The sequence below is a fragment of the Takifugu rubripes genome, chromosome 3, assembly GCF_901000725.2.
Source record: "Takifugu rubripes chromosome 3, fTakRub1.2, whole genome shotgun sequence".
Taxonomy (NCBI): Eukaryota; Metazoa; Chordata; class Actinopteri; order Tetraodontiformes; family Tetraodontidae; genus Takifugu; species Takifugu rubripes.
In genome coordinates, this window is record NC_042287.1 from 10,084,795 (window position 1) to 10,111,300 (window position 26,506).

A 26,506-nucleotide genomic window follows, 5' to 3' on the forward strand; every position below is an offset into this window, starting at 1 on the left:
GGGTGACACTAATGTGCTAAAAACATCCTCTTATTTACTTGGGTTTACTTGGGATGATTTAAGGGGCGGGGCAACAAAGATGTAGTGATCGACGTGTATTTTGGCCAATAAGGGGCGTTTTCCACGGCCCTGGGCGGGGTTATTATTAAAACCCCGCCCTTCGGTAGGAGAAGTAGCGAAAGGCTCCACTCAGGACCGCACAACAATAATGAATGGAAACATCGCGCAGACCAGAAAGTTTAGCGACTGCGGGAATGAGCGCAGCTGAGAGTTAACTGTCACTGGGTATAATCCGCTGTAATGGATTTTCAGGCAAACTCAGAGGGCACTCAATGGGAGAGGGAAAAGGCGCACTTTTATTGTTTCTTTTGAAAGTTTTTGGAAGGGAGACTACAGTGAAACTGTAAATCTGAACGCGTGATTAGGTGTAAATGGCATTTGGCGGACTCGAACGCCACATTTCGGCACTGTCAGAACCGTAATTGTTCTCTGGATTCATGCGCTGATCAGATCGTTGGATTATTTGGGAGTTTGGATTTTCCAATTTAGGAAAAAGAGAGTTGGAGGATTGCGAAGTTTTTTTTTTCTTAAAGTTGAAGATGGGAAACATAGAAAGCGTGGACGGCCAGTCCGAAATGAAACATCACATCATGCCCCTGAAGGTGCCCATGCCTGACCCCACCGAACTGGAGGAGAAATTTGCCATTGTTTTGGTAAGTTGGTGATCACGTCCTTTTTTCTGTCATGTCAGGAAAAACTTTTTGGTCCTGCGCAGGATTGTGGTTCCCTTTTGAAACTTTCGCATTGGCCAAAATAAACGCAACTAGGTTCGATTATTGATTTGATTACACGGGGTGTGTGATCTATTATGATCCACCGATCTGTAAACGAACCGACCTGTGCCGTTCCGCCCCTCATTCTCTGCATGTTGACCCCCCTCCCTCTCCCTCTACCCCCCCTCTGCGGTTCTTTTGTCTCCTCTGAAGTCAGAGCAACTCGGCTTTTGGCTGAAGTGGCAAACCGAGCGCAGCATGGTGGGGCAGATTCATAGAGGAGGGGGGTTCGACTGCACACTCTTGGCAGCGCGCCCCTCAGGGTAATGAGTTTATTTAAAGTTACCCCGCTGCAGATGACAACTTTTTTTTCTGAATTCCCCCAAAATTCCGACAGCAGAAGCCTCTCTCTCCCTCTCCCTCGCTCTTTTTCTCTTCCTCTCTTTCTTCCGCCCTCATGCGCTCACTCAACATCAAGCTGCCGACGCGCTTTTGTCTTAACGAGCACGAAAGTTAAAAAAACCCCAAAACAAAACACACTCAGTACGGACAAGCTACGTCATCAAGCTACGTCATCACCCTCTAAAACACCACTTTTCTCAGAAACTGGATAATGAATGATATTGAGTACATTTTCTCACAGATACAGTCAAAGTAAGTTTGTTTTACGCGCGGCAGCAGTTTCCTCCCAATACAAGATAAACATAGGGCGCGTGGGGTTTTGGGGGCTCTTTATATTTACTTTCACAAACTCAACATTTTCTCGTATTCCTGAAATTCATTTAAAGATCTATGTTTAAAGGAATTAAGTAATGTTGGAGCCATTTGTTGATGGTTGAAGGCCAAAGTTGGGGCGAAAACTAAGTTTTCACATGTCACAGGACTTACACAGGATGACTGTGTGAAGCTGCAGAAAGTCAAGGCTGCTGCAGTGGCAATAACTACCCTTTGACTGTAACTACCCTTTTTTGCCAAAAAATGCTCATATCTCTTGTCAGAGTGACACATTTGCTTTCACTATGGTTATTTTCAACAGAATAACCCACATTTGATCCACATTTGGGCTCTTTAGAGGGCATCTAAATTAAACACCTGGTTAAACAGCAGCTTCTTTTGGGTTAGTGGAATCTTTCCACTCAGCTGCTTTGTTAATTATGTTTAGTTTGGAGTTTAGTTCAGCAACTTTGGAGTCTGACTTGCACAAATGACTTGGCTTCGTGCTTCCTCTGTGTTCCATGTGTATCCAAAATAGAAATCCCAATAAAGCAGCTCCAGCTTGTTGAGTCATCCAGTGCCACAGAAAAATGCCTTAAAAACCTGAAAGATAAACTTGAGAATAAGCCTCCTGTTTATTTTCCCTGTGTCACAGGTGGTTATTTTGCTCTCCAGGCTTCAGATTTCAGGAGAACCACACCCGGGCCTTGATTTTAAACCATTTAAGATCTTAACCTCAAGCAGCTTCACAGCAAAGCTCTGATCAACTAATTACCTAACCTTTTGTGGGCTGCAGCTTGAATTAAACAATTGATTCCTTGCCAGGGCCACAGGCTGATGCCCATGATAAAGCCGTCTGCGTGCTGGCGTACAGATTGTGCTCCACAGGCACCAGCGTGGCAGCTCAAGTCGAGTCTCTTTCATGCAGACTTGTTGCTTCGGAGATCTTCGATGGGCAGTGATTTGTAGCCGTCACATTTGCCACGAAGATGAATCTGCAGCAGAGTGTGCAGCTGGCTGCCTCAGCCACGCAACGCACACCCCTGTTATTATGGTCAGCTCAGCGCCCGGTGGATGATTCCTGCGAAAGACGCAGCAGGCCCAAAATTTCAGACGTGCTGTCGAGAAGGCCTCAGGTTCTCCGACCACACCCGGGTAACTCCAGACTTCCTTTGCTTTGAGGGAAAAGACATGTGTGTAGTTTAGTGCTTTCATCAGACAATGGCCTTCCCTCAGCCCTGTTCACCCCCTCTAGTGGTCAGACACATCAAAAGTATTTACATACCTGTATCCAACCTATAAGAACACGCTTACTAAAAATATCTCACATCTGGAATACCAGGTCGAAGTGATGGTATGTTGATGTAATTGAACAGGTCTGCCCCCCCCCCCCCCCCCCCCCTTCTCAGACACAGCTCCCAGACGGCTCACTGTAATGACAGCGGGGAGCTCATAATGATATCATATGCTCCCATAAGCCCCACGTCGGCATGGTGATATCCCTGAGCTGATGACTCTACCAGGACAGCTCTACTGGCAGAGAAGAGAGGAAGAATGGGTTAGCTTTAAATACATCATGTGGTCTGCTAATAAAAATGCCTGGATCAGTTGTATGGACAGCGTGTGCTAGAGGCATATTGACCGAAGGGTCTTCTCTGTCCTGCAAGGAGAAAAGGCCTCAGCTCTGTGTTTGGTGGCTGGAAAATATTTCCTTTTTTCCAACGTACAGAGGAAATTGCATTATTGCTAATAATCGTGGTTGGTTTTCTTTGTAAACCACAACAGGGAGAATAAATGGGGTGACAACAGGAATCTGAGTTGTGCTATTAAGACAGAATGAATGGTTTTGTCGTTCTCTTGTGCCCTTGACTTGCAAATCCAAGCAGAACGTCTCCTTTTACATCCCCATCCCTTGAATCAACTCTCGCCGAGGGTCCAACAGACTGAAAATGCTTGGAATCATTACTTTTTCAAAGGTGCACGTCTGGCCTGGAACCAAGTACCCGAGCACCAGTCTACCACTGGATTCCTGCGGTCTGGTCTGGGCCGAGGCCACAGGACGACTCAGAGAGGGGAAAATTCTTCTTTGAACTGGCATTCAGCCACCCTTTTCAGTAGTAATGACTTTACCAGCGTTTTTTTATGCAGCGCGCTAGATATTTAAGAGTTGTTGCAGGAGCAGCATGGGATTATTCTCACCGCTTCGCGGCTCTGCAATTCATCGAAGCTGCTCACGTCTTCGGCGTTGTGACGTGTTCTTGGATCGGTGGCGTGCCATCGCAGCGTTTTCGTTTGAGGTTTTAAGCGTTGGAGGGGGATATTTTGGGAAGTTTGCCGCCAAAAGGTTGCAGTTGCAGTGAATTTGTACATGCTGACAGCACGAATCCAGAGCCCGGTTGACATCACTGTGAACGGCTGAAGTCTAAAGAAAGCTGTAATGTCAGACTGATGCCAATCAAGTGAAACTAATGGAATCAAGCTGTGCTTATCAGACATAAACCCTCAATCATTTTTATTTACCCATTGACATTTGCAGTTTATTAAGGCGCCTTGCTTGTTAACAACGCCCTGTCCCACTATTGGCTTCTGTTTTCCTTTTTGGAAAATGAGTGCGCGACTTTTAGTCACAAGAGAATGTTCTCCTTTTAAAAGAGAACATCTGGCTCAGCCACCCACCGCTCCATCTGAGGAAACAGGGGATTAATGGTAGTCGGGCACAGACAGTTAACTTGGTTTTAGAGCAGCAGAGCAGAAAGGAGGGGGGGTTGGACGAGGCTGACCACCTGGCTCTTATCACCCCGGGGCTGCAGTTCCCCCGATCTAACCCCAGCTTTATGGTGAGACGCCGAGTCTCCCGGCTTCCCTCGATGTGGCTGGTTCAGAGAGCAGAGGTTAAGTTAAAAACATTAGAAGGATTTAGTCAAGAGCCGCAAATTCATCCAGGAATTCTGGAAATAAGTTGGATAGTAATGATCGCTGCTTCCATGTGGCAGCTGGTTAGCTTTAATCAACAAAATACTGGAACAAAGGTGTCTCTATACAAAGTAAAGAACTCAGTTACCTTGGTTATATTTTTCATGTGTAACTTTTTATAAGCTGAGGTGATTCCTTATGCTACCAGTCTTTGTGCTCTACTAAGATAGTTTAGTTCAGATTTTAGCTTATTTGTCTTTTCTAATTCAGGCTCATCCAAACTTCTGAACTTTTAAACGACGCCAGTGCATAGTCAGTGATCTGGAGCATGTGTCACATTTTTAAACAACTAATAAGAACATTTCTTTGCCCTATTTTTGGGAAAAATACTGGGAAATGAATCCACATGAAACCAGTTTGTATTTATTTATTTCGGCAAATAAACTATATCCCATTTCTATTCATATCTGGGTTTGTTTTGATTTGTGCGAGGGGGAGTTTTCATGCAGCTGCGCAGGACTGAAGGTTTGGAGAATGAGTTTCCTCCTCGGCACAATGGAGGCTCTGTCGGTTTGTGTTGTTTTAGAAAGGGGGCTTCATCCCCCTGGTGCCTTTTGTGTCCCCGACACTTGTGTAACGCCGATTTAAAAGAGGCGGTGGTTTACAGATCGCCCTGTTGTGATTATTTCCCCAACCTTCCTAAGATGACAATAGAGTTGAGCCATTTGTCAGAATTTAGTTTCTTGAGAACAATGAAGATGTGAAATAGGGGCATTTTGGTGACACACTGCTGCTTTTCATATGAATTTTGAATTAATCACATTATGAATCACAGTTGTTTCTGTTCCTCTTTGTTTTATTAACAGAGTTTCTCTCTCTTTGGATGAGTTTCATATTTTCTCCTGGGAGCCTGTTTAAAAGCCCCGACCAACATGAATCTTTGAGGCATTCACGTACCTGAATTCCTGACATTCCTGATTTGTAGCATCATTTGGCTGGGGCTTCCCTCGCTTGTCCACGAGAGAAAAGCAGGATGTTAAAACAGATGAATGAAACACCTCAGGTTCATAATCATTGTAGTATTTATTTATAACCCAGCGTCAGCATCAAGTGTGTTGTTTGCTCGCATTTCCTTGACGTCGCCTCTAGTACAACGTAGAGATGTGACAGTCGGGAATGCTGGAGCGGATTTATGTCACTTCTGTTTTGGAAGCCGAGGACTTCCTGTAAACATGTTCACATTTCAGGTTCAGGACTGCATGGAGGTCATTTGTGACGTTTTTACTGAAGGAGTCTCTCCTGACAATTAGTTCATCATTTTGTCATCGATCAAATGAAACTGAAAACGGGTTTTTATTGACTTTTGTGACCCACTGTCCTGTGTTGGTAAGAAGGGGGACTTTTTTCTACATTTGCCAGAGTGACTCAGAGGTCACAGACTGGATGACACAAGTTCATGAGAGAGGAGGCAAGACGGCTTCTTCGAGATGGGGACGAAGAGAAGACTCTGAAACCCAAACTGTGTTGAGTTAAAGCTCCTATGTGGATTTAACACCTCCCATTGTGAATGGGGAGGGGTGGGCGGTTAGTTTCTGCGAACTGCGAACATTTGGCTCCCATCTCTGGTAAATGTTCCCATAATTAGCTGATTAATGAGTCGCTTTGAGCCTTAACTGATCTTTTGTTGCCCAAGCGAAAACAATAAAACATCCAGCTTGCTGAGTGTCAGGATTTCCCACATTTCTCTGTCATTTATGATCACAAACAAAGATTCTTTTATGTTGTTGGATGAACAAAAATCATTTGAGCACCCTTTGATGACCAAAATAAGATTAAATCATAGTTTCATAGTTAGATGTTCAATGCTTTCAGACACGTTGTGTTTTTGAATCATCTGTGATACACATATATTTCATTGTAGAGAAAATGAAAGCGGCTGTAAGGTAATTATGTTTGTATCTGGCATTTTACTCTGTTTTCAGGACATTCCTGGTTACTTCCACACATCAACAATGTTTTGGGGCCGTTTGTTTGCATGTAAAATGGCTGTTTTTACCTGAAAGGCTAATAACCTAATAAACAATGGGAGTGTGTTTATTCTTGGGTACGGACCACATTCAGCAGGGGCGAGACCTCTTTGGGTGTTAGAAAAACACCTCCTTTATGACTCCTGTCCCTCCCTCCTCCAGTTTCTGTCTTCGGGGGACCTGGACGCGTCTGCTTTGCCGGCCTCTCGGCCTTTCTGCATCTTTGTGCAGGACTGCTGCTTTGTTGCATTTGCTTGGTTCAGGTTTCCTGACAAAATTGCGGCATGGCGATCGTGTGTCCGCTCGGAGAAAGAGGGGCAGTATTTTCTCACACTCTGCTCGCTCCCGTTCAGGCTCACCTGGGAAAAACAGGCCACACCCACGAATCTGTGGATGTGCAACAACGTGCGTGGGACATGGGCCTGTTTGATTTCCTGAACAGTACAGGAAGTCCCCATGACAACAAGAGCTTCATCCTTTCTCCAGTTGTGTTGAGTTATCAGGGAAAAGGAAGAACCCGAACAATAGTGCCAAAGGTCAAGGATGCCTATTCCATTATTGTCTCATGAAGATAAACCCAGGCTATCTTTCCATACACACATGTGCCTTACAAGTCAAACAAAATTCTTTTAAACAATCCAGATGCATGGTAACTTTTCAAATCTTGCATATAGTTTTTTTTGTTTATTTTTGCCGCACTATTACCTAATTTCCCCCTTTGTCTACATTTGGAACGTTGCTTCTGTTCTTGTGTTCAGACAGTAGGAGTGGCACTATCTTAATTACTATTTTCAAAGTTGAATCAACACCAAAGTGGCAAGTTTAGCAGAAATACAATAGTAAAAATCCTTGCATGTTGTCAGTAGCGAAAAAAATATATCATCCTTGTCAACACGTGGCAGGAAGATAACAATGGCACCATTCCTTCCATGAACCTTTACTGAAGACTGGACTGGTTTGATAGAGTGAGTCACACCTGTGTTTACCATGAATGATGTCATTCAATGAGGTCATCTGTTTGGTCACCTGATGCAGTCATTATTGGTATTTCCAGTGTGACAGCTTGTCTGTCCGGTCCGATTCATTGTTCAGGGCCACATCTCTGGTATTTTCTTGGCCCATTTCTTTCCTGACATTCTGATTGGGATCAGTGCTCGGCCTCTTTCTTCCCAGTTCAACCATTTCTCTGAATACGCTTTTGTGAGTCTGTGACTGTGTTGGTGGGACAGCTGTAGGACCCTGCTTCCTGGACCGCACCCAAGCCAGCAGACGCTGCTGAAGAGGGCTCGTCTGGACCTCGACACCGACGCTCAGAGTTCTACAGCCGCCCACGCATTTCCCTCTGAGCTGATGACAACTCGTCTGGCCTCTGAAAACAGAACAAAATAGCGTAAAAATAGTCAAACTCCGCTTGGCGTGCACAGAACCAGTGAGACTGTTTCAGTCTGGGACACACCGAATTGCACGAATCAGCTGGTGTGTGAAGCAGATTGAATCCAACACGCTACAGTTTTTAACACAAATGTGGAAAAAGTGCCACTGTGTAACATCTGTTAGCTGAGTTACGCGTGCGTGTGTTTTATCACCACCCGACGTGTGAAGCTGTGACAGTGGGGAGGGAACATCATATCGCTCCCTTCCATTTGTCCCTCTGGGAGCCTCTGCCCGGAGATGGAAGACATGATCTCACCCCTCACTGTAGGTCAGAGGGATTAGGATGCTGTTCCAGGTTTGGGGGGAGTTTTTACGTTGCCGCTGATGTTTTGGTGCAGCGACCCCCTCCTCCCCTGTTGTAGGAGTCTGTGCATGACCTGAGCGCTCAGCTGAATCCATGCCGGACCTCCTGGACTCTCTATGGCTCCTTAACCTGCAACCTGACCCCCCTCCACTCCTCTAACCACTGGGGCTTAAGAAAATGCCGTAAGCTTTTGCAAAAGGACTTAGGGTACATATTTCTGTTCTCCTTCAGCCTGTGACACATTTTTTACTCAGTTGCTTTCACCTCATTAAACATGCCCCGCTTTAGCTTTACATTTTTAAAGCTATGAATAGTCATTATGCTCCTGATATTGTTGAATCCTAATGGATGTTTATTTATGTAAAACTCCATAACTAGTGTGTAGTATAGTAGTATGTGTAAGTGTAGTATATCTCCTTTCACTAAATTTATCATTTCTTTCTTCTGCTGGATGCATAAATTATCTTTTTCCATTGTATTAAACCCAAACATCTCTCAGAAATGGATTGTTTATACTATTACATATCCCTTTAATCGGTTTCTGAGGTTTATCTGCAGTTTTTCTGTCCTTCGCTCTGGGTTGCAGACCTATATTGAAATAATAGAACCAGTTCATCTGGTTCGGCTGCTCCTCATAGCAACATGGGACACGTACTGACCCTGCGCGTCACAATTGAGGAAAAAGTTTAGTGTAAATGTCAAAACGATAATAATTGAGTAGAATCAGAACACAGCTCCATAGACAATCTTCTTTTTTCCTGTCAGTCTGAGTCAAGCCGGACGACAGCAGGCGTGGGCATCATGGCAACACATTGTAAGCAGCAAACATTTTTGGCATTTCACTGATGTTTTCCTCCAAAAATGGGCCTGTGAGTCCACAGCCCGGCCTTCTTCATTCGTAAACACAGGAAGCGCGAGATGGTATCGCTGTGGGAGAAAGTGAAATGAAATGAGCTAAATCAGGTTTGCTGGCCTCAGTCACCCAAATCTCACCCAACTTGGCTTTTCTTCTCACTCTGTCGTTCCGAACGGTCATTTTCTGTGCCTGATGCGATGAGCGCATCAACACACAGTCACACCTGTGTTTGTTTGCATGACCTCAGGCTCCTAACAGACAAAGGGCTGAAACGCTCCTGCGACAGCATTCTGCATGTGCAGTTGTGGTGGCATTCACAGATTAATGAGCTACACCACTTTTGTTTTTTTCTACTCATAATTGATCTCTTTTGTCTTTTTTGAAAGCATTAATGGGGGGCTAGGGGCATTTTTAAAGTGCCACACTGATAAACATCAAGCACGTCTGAGCAGTGCGCTCTCCAGCAGTTCAAAATTGAATTTCCACAAAGAAGACCTTGCTATTTGCCCCACAGATCAACTTTAATATGCATGACTTCCCAAGCAAACAAAGGCAGCAGACTTTAGCCAAGCACAGATGCTGGGATAGATGTCTGAGGTTAGTATTTCTATCCCCTCAAGGTGTTTACACCAACATTAAGCTTGTGGAATTTTTATCCAGGATGAATTAAAGACAAAAATGCTCACTATTTTCTTCATTGAGTACAGTAAATTACTGCAATTCCTGGTTTATCAATGGCACATTTAATTTGTTAATTTGTTGGTTTTAGGTCTTTTAGGTCTAACGACCAACAAATTCTATGTCATTTTTGATTCATTTAAAAATTTTCCGGCATCCATTTCTTGTTAAAACCAAGGATGATACTCAATCTGCATCAGACTGTTGGGGATTATCTTAACTCACAAACAGTCATTTTTCTGAGCAGAGACGGTGGTAGGTTGTTCAGCAGCTTGAGGGTCACACCAGCGAGAGAAACTATACTATTATATACCAGTACTATAAACGCAGCGCATTCCTCCTGTAATTCTGGACATCTGGCGTGCATGTTGCCTCTCCTTTCTCTCCTGTGTGGGATTTATGGCACAGGTTATGTCAAAGGCCTCACATGTGCTGCTGCTGCTTCTCTTTAAATGGCCTATTTGCTCATATCACAAGCTTATTTTGGTTACAACATATGTGTTTTTAGTGCGCCCTTGAGTTTGTCATTACAAGAATGTGCATGTTAGATGCGTCAAGGAAATGTTTCCATACCTCTGCCCTCCATCTTCCTCCTGCACCATTATTCACCATGTGCTGATGGTGTGAGCAATGTGCTCCAAATGTGGAAAAGTTGCGTTCACATGCTCTCATGTGATATTCCACCTCCACAGGTCGCCATATGTTATTTTTCCACCTCCAACCTCAGCCAGAACACTGAATGTGGCCAGGGATGGGTTAACAGGGTGTTCATGTTTTAGACCAGAGGCTGAGTTATAGCTGCGGGTTAAAAGTCAAGCTGGCAGGCAGTTTGTGGCCAGGCTCATGGCTTTCTGTTGATGCGAGCGTAAATGGGGGTTCCCGCTGCAAACAATCCCTCATGTCACTTCCCTTCAAAGAAAAAGGCTGAGGCGACCACTTTCAGTGGCTTTGGATTTCCATTATATTGTGGCATTTCCTCATATTTAAGATGTCCCTGTCAGCCTGTTGATAATCTCTTTGTCTAGCCATCAAAGCATTTAGCCCAAACACTTGTTTTAGTTTGTGAAATTAGTGGAAAACACATGAGTGGGCTGGTCTGCAAGCAGAAATTAGAGCATTTAGGGTTTAATTTGAACTGCAGTAAACCTGCCTCGGGTCGCCCCATGTGGCGTTCACCAGTTTCATGGGTGGATTAGATGGCAGGTCGAGTAATTGAGCCGCACTTTGATAGCAAAATGTTTTAAGGGATGGCCAAGCAGTAACGAGACTTGGGAGCGCAGAGGAAATGTGTATCACCTCTTTTGACAGGATGCTGACAGTCAACACAGGAAGTGAGGTCACTCTTTAGGTCCCCAAAGTTTTAGTTGTGCTGTGCTGTTGGCGCCAGAGACTCCGCCGCAGTTTCCTCAACTGGTCAAACAAAAAGAAAATTAGGAAATATCTGGCTGCAAATGACACCATTTTTTATATGATATTTTTCAGAATTCGATGAACCTGCCTCCAGACAAAGCCCGGCTCCTCAGACAGTACGACAACGAGAAGAAGTGGGACCTGATCTGTGACCAGGTGCACTCATACTGTAGTTATCATTAATGCACACCCATCTGCCCTCCTATTCATTCAGCAAAACCCATTCAGCATCACAAAATGACAACTTTTGTTCTGTTGGACATCATTAGGAGAGGTTCCAGGTCAAGAATCCTCCTCACACCTACATCCAGAAGCTACGAGGATACTTAGACCCGCGAGTCACCCGCAAGGTGAACAACTGTACAGCTGTCAAAACGCAGCCTTTACACCGTGCTAAACTTACACCAAAGCTTTCTCTTGCAGAAGTTTCGCAGAAGGGTTCAAGAGTCTACAAAAGTTCTGAGGGAGCTGGAGATCTCTCTGAGGACAAATCACATTGGGTAATCAACCCTCTCTACCATTTGCCCTGCAAATTAAATAATGTAGTTCGTGTTGCATGAAGCGTGTTGGGCAGGGACCCGGAGCCTGTTCTGGTGCCCAGCTATCCCTCATTGTTCTAACTTGCCCAGCTCTGCAACTCTGGTCCTCATCATGCCCAGATGGTAGCCATTGTGTTGCCTCAACCACTCCCACATAGCGTAGGAAGCTTTGTTGTATATGCCAGGGACAGGAAGCCTGGGTGAACCCAGTAAACAGCATAAAACCCCCACATTCTACCTAGAAAAACAATTATTTCACCATAAATTCTATCTTAATTGACAACAAATTGGTTTTAACACTGTACAGGCTCAGGTGAATGTCTTGTCAATGCTCTGCTGTATAATTCCACATCACATAGATGCACAGAAGTATTCTTAGACATAAAGAATGTGCTGCAGTAACTACTTGTGTCTGTAAAAATGCCTTTTTTTAAATTTTCCAGAGCATTCACTGACTTCCAAGTATAAGTCATATTCCATTCGGCGTCATCAATAATGTCAGTTTTGATGTATTTCCCAGACATACTGGGGAGCAGTTTTAAAAAGGCTGCTATTTTCAGAAGCTTTTTTGGGGGGGGGGGGGGATTTAGTGTAACAGATGCAGGTTTATTGTCGGAGTCTGAGTCTTCTGAAACTGTTCCCGAGATTGCCAAGAAAATCTGAAATAGTAGCTCCAAGAGAGGAGGGGAGACAGAGAGAGAGAGAGGAAGTAGAGAGGGGTCAGCGGCAGTAAGGGGGGAGGAAGGTGGACAGGAAACCGATGATCAAGCCTGCCTCCCCGTCCTCCCCTCCTGCACCAAAAGCTCCAGCTTTGTTTGCTTTCCTCTCTCTTCCTCACCCCCCCCCTCCCCACACACACACACACACTCAGGCTTTCCTGTCTGCGGCTACTGCTGCCTATCCTAGCCAGAACTGTGGGGCTATTTTAAGAGCCTTTTACCCCAACACCGTCCCCCGCCTGATTGAGCCCAGAACAGAGGCGGTGAAGGAGGTCCGCAGGGGAGGCAGATTAAATCATCATCGGGGGGTCGATCGGAGCCCCTCTCCTTCATGTGCTCTCCACATTCCTCCTGTCGTGGCAGTGGGAATTCCTTTGTTTGGACTTGTTTCTCTCCGAAAACACAGATTTTAAATGGGGAGGAAATCTGAAGCCTGCTTTAGCTTAACTTTCCGTGTTATTGCTGCCAAGTTTTTACAGTCAGGGAAGGGGAGACCCTCTTACAGACCCCAGAACTGCCACAAAGAATAAATCACTCCAATTCCAACTTGGGTTGGGGTTTTCTTTTACATATTTATGACAATTTGGGCCACCATATGTACAACAGTAGTTCATTGAAATGCTTTTAATAATTTGTATGTATTTTTAGAAGTTCTTTAAATGTGGCCATATTTGTTCATTATGAGCTAGTTTCCCTTATTTGAAAGCATGGAATGCTTTGCTGCTATTGTGTTTACAAGTCAGACCTCTAGTTTAACTATAACACAGTATTTACACATTTGCTAACTTTGCCAATAGCTGTACATTGTTCATTTATACATGTGCAAAATTAAAGGCCACTTTGTGTCATCATTAGATTTGATTATTCCAAATCATTTGAAGACCTTATTGTCAATATTTAAGTTTAATACATCCTGTTTATCTCTTAGTATGTCATCTAGCCAAAAAAGGAATCCTAAAACTTTACTTCTCTTGATAAAATGCAGCTCTGAATGATGTGGGTGTGTTGTTTTAATTTGACGTCCTGTTAACCTCTCTATGATTTACAGCTGGGTCAGGGAGTTCCTTAATGATGAGAACAGAGGTCTTGACATCCTAGTGGAGTACCTCTCCTTTGCCCAGTGTGCTGTCATGTGAGTACCTCTGCACACACTCGTTAATCACTGGTGTTTTCAAAAGTAACGGGGTTGGGCTGCAGATCCAGCTGCTGAGTTGACATGTGTCCCATGGAGCTGGGGAACCAGAAATGCTTGTGCATCTAAAAGAGGTGTAAACTGCGCTCTGGTGTTTGTATGCCCTGCTGTATCTGAATGAAGTGTGTTTCTGGACGAATGCTGTGTGGTGCAGCTGAGCTTTATTATGCAGCTTGATGACAGCTTTAGTGATAAACGCCTGGCTCTCTCCCAAGCTGCCTCGCTGACCTAACCCCCCCATCCCCCCGCCTCTCTGTCTGCCTGTCTGTCTGCCTGTCTGTCTGGTGCAGGTTTGGTTTTGAGGGCTCGGAGAATGGGGAGGAGGACTTCTTGGACAAGTCTAAATCTTGGAGCAGGTCCATAGAGGATCTGCACCGCCCGACAAGCCAGCCGTTCTACAACACGCTGGTGCGCTCTGCCCGCCAGTCTGTCCTCCGGTACGTAGGGCAAAGCTGGCTTCCCTGCTCTGACCTGTCCCTCGTACCGCCTTGCTTCGCTCATGTGTATTAGCGTGCATGCCTAAATGGCCTGAATGACTAAAGGTCTATGGGTGTCCAGGTTTACATCTCTGCTCCAAATTCTCTGACCTTTTGCACCATGTTGCTCTTTCAATGGTCCTTCATTTTCTGTGCAGGTGTGTGTCCATCATCAGCGAGCTGCAGCTGTGAGCTGCAGCATTTTTAGGATGCGTTTTTACTTCCATGCATGCATGTGATGATGACTTGTGGTGCCTAATGGGAGTAAACACAGAGGGTTATATTTACCAAAGGATGAAATTCAAATTCATACTGAAAATAAATTTACATTACATAATAGTGGACAGGATGTTATAGAATGATAAAAATGTAACAAAGCTATGTAACTATTAACTGTATAATGCCATTCTGATCTTCGCAAATAGAGGGGCTAGGAAATATGTGGCTTTCTAAATAAGAATAATAATTAAAAAATATTTTCCCTTTTCTGCATTTGAAATATTGTTATGAAACATTCTCTCCTTTTTATAACTACTGCGACTACTATGTCATTATTTTAGATAAGGTATGTTCATAATTTGTAGTACACGTGTTTGTATCTGTTTCATAAATCCTGGATCATGAGATACTGGGTAGGAAAGTTCTAAACTGTATTAAAGTGAATGTGCAGAACCGTCACATAGCAGTATGTGTTTCAACCACAGCAGAAAGGAAACCGAGCCTCTCCCACAATGCATCTGTGACCTCAAACATTTATTTTTTCTTGTCATCCTTCCTCCTGTGTAATTTCCTCTCTGGCTCTGTCACAGTTGAAAGATGAATCAATGAACAAGGGCTCATTTGAAATACATGAGAGAAGCTACGGTTAAAAACAAAACATGCTTTTTAAAAAGTCTGATTTCTGCCTGTTGCAGCTACGGCTCAGTCTCCAGCAGCAGAACCATCAAGAACTCCCGCCTCGTGAGCCAAAAAGATGACGTGCATGTTTGCATCATGTGCTTGAGAGCGATCATGAACTACCAGGTACTGGTGATGGCAGTCGAAGATTGGAGGCGTGCACACACTCTGGCACGAGATGTGTGTGTGTATTTGCATGCGCTAAGGTGTTTACTGACCACATCCTGTTCTGTCTTGCTCTTTTTCACGCAGTATGGCTTCAACATGGTGATGTCTCATGCACACGCAGTCAATGAAATCGCTCTCAGCCTGAACAATAAGAACTCAAGGTGAGAACTGAGGCCCTCGTTCCCCAGGGAGGCAGGGCTGGGGCAGACAATGGGGGAAACCCTGCAGCCAGTTCACTCGATAGGGCTCTATTTCTTTATGAGGCTCAGCATCTCTCTGAAGTCAGAGATCAGAGGTGCACATGCAGGCTGTTCAAGGAATGTTTACTAAAGGAAGATTAGTGGTAAACCACAGGGGCTGATCACTTCATAATGAAGCTAGGACGGCAAACAAAGTTGTAAAGGACTACTTAGCTTTGACTCTAATTATGGATTATATGTTTTTAACTCCTGCCTAATTAGGATTTTGACATCACTTCTGGTTAAAGTTTGCGTTCCACCACTTTTACCTTTCATCAGTTGCGTGTTTTCAGCTATGTTCATCTAGGTACTCTGAACTTGAGTCTCTTGTGTTTGCAGGACAAAGGCGTTGGTCCTTGAGCTGCTGGCCGCCGTCTGTCTAGTTCGAGGAGGTCACGAGATCATCCTCTCGGCATTCGACAACTTCAAAGAGGTGCCAAAGTGACTTCTGAAAAGCATTTGAACCATTTGTCTAAAAATCCATCATTGACAACATTGCCAGGATGAATATGCCAAAAAAATCCCTAGTGACTGTCCACAATTTTCCACATCAGTGGTATGAATAAAAGTTATAGTGCGATGAAAGCTGAGCTGCTCTGGAAGTTTTCATGCATAGTGTGGGTGTAAGAAAAGCTCTCCAGTGGTCTGTCTAAGGTCATTTGTCTCATTAAGACCCCAGATCTGAGCCAACCTTGAACAATCATTAGGATCAGCCCTGTGATGGGAGCCAGTGGACCATAAAGGCTTGCTTAGCCTTTTTTTTTTTTTTTTTGTTGGCTGCATAGTCATCTAAACACCGGAACAAGACAAGTACTGTGCACCAAGGGAAAAAAAGGCCTAGCCAGACAGAGCTGATCAACCCAGTAGTCAAAACAAGGAGGTATTTTTGTAGTCCTGAAAATGAGGCAATATCAAAAGGTGACAGGCCTTAGAATTGTCACTGGCCAACTTTTTTTTTTTTTTTTTTTAACCGCAGCTGCATAAGTAATCAGCAGTGAGACAAGAAAAACTTCAACGCCTACGCGCTATTTCTGTGTGGAAACTGGCCCAAATAAAACTCTGCCCCACGTCTTCATTTATGGTGATTTTCTTCCCATGGAAATAAGAAAAGATTGTTGTTGCAGATGGACAAATCTGTTTGTGTTTGCATGCAGCAAAAACCTTCACAGTGAATTCTTTTTGTGAGCCTGGAATGCTTTCTCACTGCAGAATATCAGGCTGTGATTTCTGATATGGAGGAAAACGATGCAGTAGCCACACAGAGGAGTTTAGGGAGATTAAGTCAAAAGCCAGTGCAGCAACTGGCAAAGACACATGATATTTGGTCCTGTGGGAAGACAAGCGACAGTAAACCCTATGGGTTACCACGTTTAAGGAAAATGAATGAACTAGGTACAGGTAACTGTAAGTGAGCTTCTCCCGTGTGTTTGTATTCCAGGTGTGTAAAGAGAAACATCGTTTTGAGAGGCTGATGGATTACTTTCGCAGCGAGGAGGGAAACATTGACTTCATGGTGAGACGGGCTTCACGTCGTCGTCACGTGGTTTGTGTCTTCACCTGACGTGTGCAGGCTGGTCAATTTGCTCTTGTTTCGTCTCTGTTTCCTGCTCCAGGTTGCTTGCATGCAATTCATCAACATTGTGGTCCACTCAGTGGAAGATATGAACTTCAGAGTTCATCTGCAGTTCGAGTTCACCAAACTGGGCCTGGATGATTACCTGGAGGTGAAGCGATGAATCTGTTACACATGTGCCTGTCTGTGATAACGCGTCTTTAACGCTGATCGCTGCTCCACATGTCAGAAATCCAAACACACGGAGAGCGACAAGCTTTCGGTGCAGATCCAGGCTTACCTGGACAACGTGTTTGACGTGGGAGGTCTGCTGGAAGATGCAGAGACAAAGAACGCAGCCCTGGAAAAGGTGGAGGAACTGGAGGATCACCTGTCCCACGTAAGTGCACCACCGAGGCTTTTTGTCTGTCCCTGGGACCAGTTTATGAGAGTGTTGTGGTTCCCCATACATGTGCTAAGCACAACTGTTTCAATGTGATGATTAGAAATTCAGCAAGTGTTTGTATTTCACGAGCGGTTCAGGATAATGACGGGGTGCAGAGCGATGGAAAGTACTGCGCGTGGAACAATCTTAATATTGTTCTCGTATTGGCACCCTGCCTCTGCATCCCACGGTGCTCTGCAAAAGACCTCCTTCACATGGAAAAGGTTGTAGGCAGCCCCTGACATCACTGGAGGAATTTCATAACAAACTCTCCTCTCAGGGGTCAGGAATGATGGGGGAGGTTGAGGGTGAAGAATTCCTATGCGGCATTTGTAATCTGTTCAGAAACAAAACAAAATGCCGTGTCATGCTCCGAAGCATCGTCCTGCAGAAGCACGACACTCAAATTTCTTACTGATGATGCGCATCATCGGGGAGGGAGAGGGAGGCAGTGTATTGATTCTTGAACTCTCCATCTTTCCCCGCTGTTTGTCTTCTCACTCAGGTGACCGAGAAGCTGCTGGAGGTTGAGAATGAGACAATGATGAAAGTCGCTGATCTGGAGAAGCTGCTCCTCCACAAAGACAAGGAGCTGCAAGTCATACGGGTGAGCTTGCAGCTGTCGATGTTGCTGAGGAGGGTTTCGTGATGCCTTAGTGCCTGCGTAGCAGAGACTGCTTTCAGATGCACCAGCAAAATTACTGCGTTTGCAAATGAGGTCATCAGGAAACAGGATGTTTGTTATGTGTGAATAGTTATGACTTGTTACTCCCCTCTGGTGGCCGCTTAGGAAACCTACGAGTCAACCAGCTCACAGGTCAACACCCTGCGCAAAGTCATCAAGGAGAAGGACGCCGCCTTCCAGAGGCACTTTAACATTGAGAGGCGGCTGCTGGAGCTGGAACAGCAAGGCACCATCCGTCTGCACAAGAAGCCCGATGGAGACATCGCCATCGAGCCGTGCGTCGTCGGCGGCAGCAGCAATGGCGGTGTGATCCTGCAGGGCGAGATTGGGCAGTTGTCTCTGGGTTCAACAGTTGGGCTAACAGTGCCGGGAGGACCAGACACCAGTTTACCCCCAGCCAGCGAAGCCCCTCCACCTCCTCCACCACCACCCCCACCTCCTCCTCCTCTGCCCTCTGCATCAAGTAAGAGAGCATGACTCCTCCATTTTACCTTATGTTTGTTTGTGTGTGTGTGTGTGTGTGTGTGTGTGTGTGTGTGTATGTGTGTGTGTGTGTGTTACAGCAGAACCCATATCAACTTGAGCAGGAAGTAGAATATCAATAGATTTAGGAAAACACAGTCCAAACATAGTTATATAGTATTACAATATATATAAATTGTAAGGTTAAAATTTAGGATAGATGAAAGTCATATATTAAGAATTCCAAAAAGAACTTCTCTGTCTTATTTACAGGTCCAAATATTCCAGCTCCTCCACCACCACCTCCTCTCGCTCCACCGCTACCAGATGCTTCGCCTTCAGTGATCCTGAGTGTGGGTCTCTCAGGTAAAAGCTGATAGGACACGATTCAACACTTGCACGATTCATCATCTCTGCATTTCATTTCTGTGGATAAAGAACAGAAAAAGATGTTTTTTGTTCCTTTTTTCGATTTTCCCCTACAGCGATCAGAATCAAGAAGCCCATCAAAACCAAGTTCCGGCTGCCCGTGTTTAACTGGACTGCCCTGAAGCCCAATCAGATCAATGGCACAGTCTTCAATGAAATTGATGATGAGCGAGTGCTGGAGGTGAGTCGAGCAGATAAACCTGGATAAAGAAGAGCGTGAATGTGTGAAAAAGTAATTGTATGGGCAAATGTGCACAGGAGCTGGAGCTGGAGAGGTTTGAAGAGCTGTTTAAGACCAGGGCCCAGGGTCCGATCATGGATCTCTCCTGCACAAAGAGCAAAGTGGCCCAGAAAGCTGTCAACAAAGTGACCATTCTGGACGCCAATCGCTCCAAGAATCTAGCCATCACGCTACGAAAGGCTAACAAGACGTCAGAAGAGATCTGCAAGGCGATAGAGAAGTACATGCTGGGTTTGGTGTTGAGGCAAATTTAACCTGGTGCGGTTCACCACACAAAATGTGTTTGTGTTCAGGTTTGACCTCAAGACCTTGCCTGTGGACTTTGTGGAGTGCCTCATGCGGTTCCTGCCTACGGAGATGGAAGTCAAGGCACTGCGACAGTATGAGCGCGAGAGGCGCCCACTGGACCAGCTGGCAGAGGAGGACCGCTTCATGCTGCTGTTCAGCAAGATCGAGAGGCTCACGCAGAGAATGAACATCATTACCTTCATTGGCAACTTTTCGGACAACGTGGCCATGCTCACGCCGCAGCTCAACGCCATCATCGCTGCCTCCGCCTCGGTGAAATCCTCGCCGAAGTTGAAAAGAATGCTTGAGGTTAGAACCATTCATTTGATTATATGCTAGCAGAAGTTGGGGTGGGTTGAGTATTTTCACGTGTTTCCTGCTTGCTTTCTCACAGATAATCCTAGCTTTAGGAAACTACATGAACAGCAGCAAGAGGGGCTGCGTTTATGGCTTTAAATTACAAAGTCTTGACCTGGTGAGGACTCTGAGTTAGCATTCTGTTGCTCACTGTATCCCTCAAGTTTGTGGACATGAAGGTAACCAAATCTCTATCTGCTGAAAAGCTGCTGGACACAAAGTCGACAGACAGGAAGATGACATTGCTCCACTACATTGCACTCATCGTGAAAGAGAAGTACCCCGAACTGGCCAACTTCTACAATGAACTTCACTTTGTGGATAAAGCTGCAGCCGGTGAGACTTTTATTTCAGTACCGACATCTCCTCAGGAGCCTCTGATCCTTCATCAAGATTTTTTAAACTGGATAAAATTAGCATGTTAAACATATTTCCTGTCAAAAGTGTCTCTGGAAAACGTCTTACTGGATGTTCGAGAGTTGGGCAAAGGCATGGATCTGATCCGGAGAGAGTGCAGCCTGCATGACCACTCAGTCCTGAAAGGGTTCCTCCAGGCCAGTGACACACAGCTGGACAAGGTGCAGAGGGACGCCAAGACAGCAGAGGTACTGCAACACCCTCCTCCTAACCTCATAGGGGGGAAAAATCAGTATAAAAATAGAGATTAAAGTGATCTGGTGGTCCAGCTCACAACCACTCATGACTCAACAGTGTTTACATACATGGCTTCCACCCTGGCACTGTCCTCCTTCCCTATTTTAGGAAGCATTCAACAATGTGGTCAACTACTTCGGGGAGAGTGCCAAGACAGCTCCACCCTCGGTGTTCTTCCCTGTCTTCGTGCGCTTCCTCAAGGCCTACAAGGTGAGGGCCCCATAATGGGTGCTAGTTTGCCTCTGTGCCACCAGGGTGCAGCTCCATCTCCTGTATCAGTTATAGAGCCTCCTGGGGAAGAACGCGGCACGGCTCTGGCTGTATCTATTCCGCAGGGCTTGGCATATAATCCATGGCCAGAAAAACAGGAAAGACCAGCTGGGTCTGACACCAGAACTGCCGTGTTTAGACTGGTGCCCCCGTTCCCTCTGCATCTCCCTCCCTCCTCCATCCCCGGACAGCCCCGCCCTGCTTCCACCACATAACACACACTTCCTGAGATTGTTCTCTGTCTGGATTTATGGGATCTGGGATCTAAGGAAACGTGCAACACGGTCTTCTGTGTAAATGTGTGTCTGTCTGTTTACCCCTGACTTGAAGGAACTGCCGGACGTTTAGAAAAATGGACTTCTGGTGATGCACAAAGGGTCAAAACCTGGGGAAGAATATCAAGAGTTCATATTCAGGATCATATTTAGAAACTAAAGCTTAAACCCACACACATAAAAAAACCAAATCACTCCTAAAAGTGAAGGTTTCATTTCCAAATCCAACCTAACTGCATGGTAACAAGTGACTTAAAATTGACACTATAGAGAGAACTGACCTGAGATTAAATTTAACAACTGAATCACCACTGTTCCGATGGGTGCACCAACCAACAGGCTTTAGAAAGGTTGCTCAGCGTTCACTCTGCTTTTATTGAAGCCTTACCGAGCCTTTAAAAGAGCAAACGAATCCTCTAACTTCATTGCTAAAGAAACCACACAAATGGGTCCTCCTTGGTCTGTTTGAGGATCCTTTTCTTGTTGCAGAAAGGTCACTTTTTGTTCCTCTGGTCAACAGGATGCAGTGGAAGAAAATGAACTAAGGAAAAAGCAGGAGCAGGCCATGAGGGAGAAGTTGTTGGCAGAGGAGGCGAAACAACAGGACCCCAAGGTGCCCTTTACGCACTCAAACTGACCCGTGCTGATAAAAGAAACATGCTCAAAAAACAGTATGAAAACCCATCTGCACGTGTGCAGGTCCAGGCCCAGAAGAAGAGGCAACAGCAGCATGAGCTGATCGCAGAGCTGCGCAAGAGGCAGGCAAAAGACCACCGACCCGTGTATGAGGGGAAAGATGGCACCATCGAGGACATCATCACAGGTGGGGCAGACAGCAGCGGAAGCCCCCGGGCGGCTACGAGAGGCGGCTCAGGCCGCAGCAAATGGCAGATGGCCGTGGTGGTCCGCACTTCGGCTCTGTTAAAGTGCACCCTGTGTTATGTGGTGCAGACGCCACCACATCTGGAAGACAGCACGTAGTGGCGCAGCAGTCACTAGTTTTCCCACTGAATGCTGTTTGGTCATCAAAAGTACCGAAGCTGCTGAGCCACAAGATGCAGAGTCTCTGCTGAGTCCAAGAGCACATCAAATTCAGAGTGTATCACTTTTATTTACAGGACTGGCGTTCACTATGTGAAAGTATGCACTGGCACAGGCTAGCTCATCTGCTAACTGATGCTAAATTAGTTGTCAAATGACCTAAACATAAAGTGCCATTAATATAGCTTTATTACTACAGTCAGAGTGTGTAACAACATCCTGAACAGACTTACCTCTCAGTCACAACTTGGAATTTATCTAGAATGTACGAGTATCATCAGCATAGAACTTGAATATTTTACATTAGTGCAGTTTACATACATTTCCACACTTAGATTTGTGGTATATATGTATCAGAGTATCCAGATGTTTGATCCCTCCCTGCTTCCTTTGCAAAGCCAAACAGTGTCTCAGGTGTGACATGTTTTCTCTCCCTCCCCCTCCTCCCCTAGTACTGAAGAGCGTGCCCTTCACAGCCCGCACTGCTAAACGCGGCTCACGGTTCTTCTGTGAAGCCAACCTCTGCGACGACGCCAACTGCTAGCCCCTCCCCCCTAACGTCCAGGTTGTCCAGGTGTCTCTCTTACTCCTCCTGAACCCCCACCACCGTGCATGCAGCATGCTCCCTATCACCCGCCCCAACCTGCACCGTACCCCACCATTATTACTACTGTGAACTAACTGGGCCGTCACTGGTTGTTTGTGTTCAGAAGACTCCTATCGGGCTTGTGGCAATAGGAGTCAGCCAAACCTCTTTGCCTGGCACACATCTTTTTGGAAAACATAAGAATATTTAGCAATATTCTGATATACCGGTACCCATGTTGGTGTTTAGAGGCAATATTGTGAGAAAAAGCTGTTAAGATTTAACGTTGCATATTCTTCAACATTATAAATTCACAAATTTATAGTGAAAAGTATAAATTACAGATTTAAGTATTTTCTGAAAATAAAAATTCAAAAGAATAACATTTTGCAGCCAGGGACCGTCTGCAAATTGCAACCCTACAAATAAGCAGGAGCCAATGTGTGGACTTTGCTACAAAAAGTTACTTCTTTGTTGGCAAATGTCATAAAATTGCTTTACAAATACATTGTGCATTTTTATGAGTTGTCTTCATTGTGATATCATAATACATAGACGGTCCCTGAGCCTTTGAATTCATCCTGTTTGGATTCATTGGCAGTTGTAGCTCACTGGAGCTATTTCATTTTCTCCTCGTTAAAAATGTATAATATGTATAATATGTATAATATAATATGTATAATACTGGAGAATATTTGCAACTTTAACTTAAAGAAAATCCTAAATTTCAATGTGGTTTTGAATTACAAACGCATTGAAATGTTCTTTTTCTCATTTTAACCTAAATTGTCTACACCATAATAATCATGGTCAGCCAAGACTGTATACCTTTCCTAACATAAAGAGGTTTGGCTTATCTACTGTTTTTCATCGGATGCATCTTCCATGACACTAACTTATTTTGGGGTGTTGGTTTCAGACTAACATGTCACTCTTCTTTCCTCGACCACCACTGTTTGTTCTACCTCCTCCAGCTGAAAAGAAGAGTATTGACAGTATTTTCCACTCCTAAGAGAGGGTAAGGAAGGTAGCCCGGCTGCAACGCGGCTCGCTTGGCCCGCCAGCTGCTGTGTGCTGCTCCAGTTAACGTCATCTGCTTCAGCTAGAGCTTCATATGCAAAACCTAAACACAAACCAAATATTCCTGTTACAAAACTGTAGCCAGGACCAGAACTTGAACAGGTTAGTGTGGTGAGCTAACTTTGCTAATGCTACATACCACAGCGTTCACTGAGAGGAAGCATCAGAATTTTTCAGTTTTATCATATTTGTTGCCCCGAGATCATCATCATCATCATCATCATCATCATCATCATCATCGTCATCATCACTCCCTGTTACATGTTGCATGATGTTTACTTCTCACTTGTCAATGTCGGCCATGTTTTGTCTCTGTCATCTGCAGTGTGCTCAACAGCTGTTTGGTCAACAGGCTCTAGAAAGTCAGCAAGACACACATACGAGCACACATGCTCACGCACTTCCGTGCGCACACACAGAGAGTGAAGAGAAGAGCTTGTTGGCCACTGTACTGTTGTGGAAATAACAACTGCTCCGTTATTGGTGTTACTGTGTTGCCATAACAACCTTCCCAAAGCCTTGAATTTGCCTGAATTGTGTCTCTGCTCTCAGTTTAAATTCAAGGTTGTGGGAATCTGTTTCAGTGTGAAGTCTGCGTTGTTCTTTGGTCACTTTACAGTTTAATTGCAATGTTTATGTATTTAATTACCACCCACTGTAGCACGACATGCACTCATTTGCCAGTTTATTAGATGTTGCATGTAAAAAAAAAAGAGACATTTTTGTCGGTTAGTTTTTATTGAAATAATTACAGACCCGTAACATCATGGTGTGGTGTCAGAAAAGGGCAGAAAGAAGTGTGCTGCATTATGGGTAAAAACGTATCACAAAAGTGTCTTTAAGTCAAACAAACAAATGCGTTTCAGTTAGGAAAGGGTGGAAAATGTACATAAATGTGCATCGCCATTGCTCTGTGCGTTTTTAAAGTTTAGAAATTGTATCCGCCAGAGTCACTATTTGGTTTTAGTGGATGACAAAATAAAACTGGTAACTGAGTGGATTTCCTTTTAAATCAATACTGCAAATGTAATGGAGGAAGTATATTTTGTTGCCCTTTTGACCTCTGGGTCCTCTAACATGTGTGTCCCCCTCCTTGTCCCTCACCCCTCTCTCACCTACTCACAGATCTCCGAAACCAGCCTTTCCTGCGAGCTGACGCTTTGATGCGGAGCGGTTGGAAGAGACCCTAAACCACTTATTCGTCACTTAAAATCTCCCCTACCCGCTATAACTTTCCTCGCTGTGTCCCGGCGGCACGTCTCGACCCCGAGGGTGCAGATCTCACAGACTGAAAGGGGGGATGGGACAGAGACACCCCCCGTGTTGTAGCTGGGTAATTTATTTATTTATGGAGGCCTTTTACAGCCACTTTAAGGGGGCAGGAATCATTTACAGAAGCACAATAGAGCTCACATGCAAGACTCTCCTTGACCGGTGGGTCACAGGTGAGGCCGACGGAAAGCTGGTGGACCATGACGCAAGAGGAAAGGTTGCTAAAGGCGCGGATGCCTGTGGGTGCTATTCCCAGGCCTGTTTATTTTCTCAGAGGATGCAGTCGTAGAGGGTTTAGATGAGGGAAGGTTTCAACACTGCTGCTGGCTCGTTTGCCTTGAAGACACTTGCAAATCTTTGCTCCAAATAACCAAGAAGCTTTGATAATATAACGAGCAGTATGGGGACTGTTTTATAAATGTGCTCCACGTTCAAGCACACGCAATCCAGTCATAATTTTGATGTCTGTTTATGTCTCATCTGCATGCAGTATAGAAGCCCATGGATCCAAGTGGTTATTTTAGACAAGCTAGTCAAACCAAAAATGTCTTGAATGTCTTATGTTCTGTTCCAAAAGTGCCTTTTTTGTGTGTGTGAACAGTGTTATTTGTCTTAAGTCAGCCATAATTAGCTTATTTTACATCTCTCACTTGTCAAAGATTGTATTTTCTATTGGCTTCTATGATAACATTATCCTTACCGAAAACTGTAGACAGCAGGTGGAAATTGTAGCTTTAAAGGAAAGAGGAATGAGGGTTTTTTACTCTTTGAGCACATCAATGTCTTAAAGCTTCCTATTTTCCAGAGTAGCTCTTAAAAACGAATGTTTTATGAATTTGACGACACTTTTCTTTTGTTGGGAAAGTGACAAATGAAGAAGATTCCACATGGACTGCTGTAAAAGGGCCCAGGAAACCAGCTGGGGATGAATGAAGGATGTCCGTTCGAGGCTTTTTTAATCTCGGCTGTTCTAATATTGTTATCAAATTTTGAGACTTGCGTTGGCAAAAAAAAAAGGGAGTGAATTACACTAACTGGGTTTATAATGAAGACACTATTAAGTGAGAATCCGTGTACAGAAATTTACTTGTTTTTTAAAAGAAAATTATCCAAGATGTTATTGAAAAGTGAGTTTCTAATAAAACAGACAAGTATGGAATATGTTGTGGGCAGAATCATTGGAGATAAGGAAGTACCTCAAATGTTACCAAGGTTTTACACCAACATGGGGGCTTCAAAGGCTCTGTGACCTATTTGGGTTACATTCTTGTGCTCTTGCTTTGTTGAAATAAAACCCTACAAACAAAAAACTAAATCAATTCCAAAACTGAATCAAGGATAAATCGGTTAGATTCTGTAGGTCAAAGGTCAGTGACTCATTTTTATACTGTGCTGAAAAATAGAAATAGATGGAAAAATCCAATTGTTCCTCTTGAACTGGTTTGATTTTTTTTTTTTTGCCCACCCATCACATGAACTGAAAGGTGTCATCTATTAAAAACCGGGGGTCTAAAGGAGGTTGGATCAACT

The 26,506-nt window shown here is 44.6% G+C and overlaps 1 protein-coding gene across 5 annotated transcripts; it reads left to right on the plus strand.

Moving 5' to 3' along the window:
- Positions 1-193: 193 nt before the first annotated feature.
- Positions 194-26,286, plus strand: fmnl3 (formin-like 3). 5 transcript variants are annotated; one of them, XM_011621876.2, is made up of 26 exons: positions 194-713; positions 11,182-11,265; positions 11,379-11,459; positions 11,533-11,609; positions 13,416-13,499; positions 13,850-13,996; positions 14,950-15,058; positions 15,185-15,261; positions 15,679-15,772; positions 16,778-16,852; positions 16,953-17,063; positions 17,142-17,291; positions 17,842-17,943; positions 18,127-18,484; positions 18,757-18,849; positions 18,969-19,093; positions 19,171-19,373; positions 19,447-19,750; positions 19,836-19,916; positions 20,005-20,134; positions 20,243-20,403; positions 20,561-20,662; positions 21,518-21,610; positions 21,697-21,820; positions 22,491-22,612; positions 24,830-26,286. In XM_011621876.2, exons 1-25 carry the CDS (start codon positions 600-602, stop codon positions 22,580-22,582), a joined length of 3,171 nt encoding a protein of 1,056 aa, XP_011620178.1. In that variant the 5' UTR covers positions 194-599; the 3' UTR covers positions 22,583-22,612; positions 24,830-26,286. The 5 variants fall into 5 exon arrangements, with proteins under 5 accessions (XP_011620178.1, XP_011620181.1, XP_011620179.1 ...); XM_011621877.2 differs by having other exon boundaries at positions 600-713; positions 22,491-22,603; XM_011621878.2 differs by lacking the exon at positions 22,491-22,612 and adding an exon at positions 23,599-23,642 and having other exon boundaries at positions 600-713.
- Positions 26,287-26,506: the final 220 nt, after the last annotated feature.

Excerpts from the sequence above, each read along its gene's own strand:
- fmnl3 (XM_011621876.2), top strand. The coding sequence starts at position 600 with ATGGGAAACATAGAAAGCGTGGACGGCCAGTCCGAAATGAAACATCAC. Across the intron at positions 11,460-11,532 it reads ACCCGCGAGTCACCCGCAAG|AAGTTTCGCAGAAGGGTTCA; the intron begins GTGAACAACTGT and ends TTTCTCTTGCAG. Across the intron at positions 18,850-18,968 it reads CCTGAGTGTGGGTCTCTCAG|CGATCAGAATCAAGAAGCCC; the intron begins GTAAAAGCTGAT and ends TTTCCCCTACAG.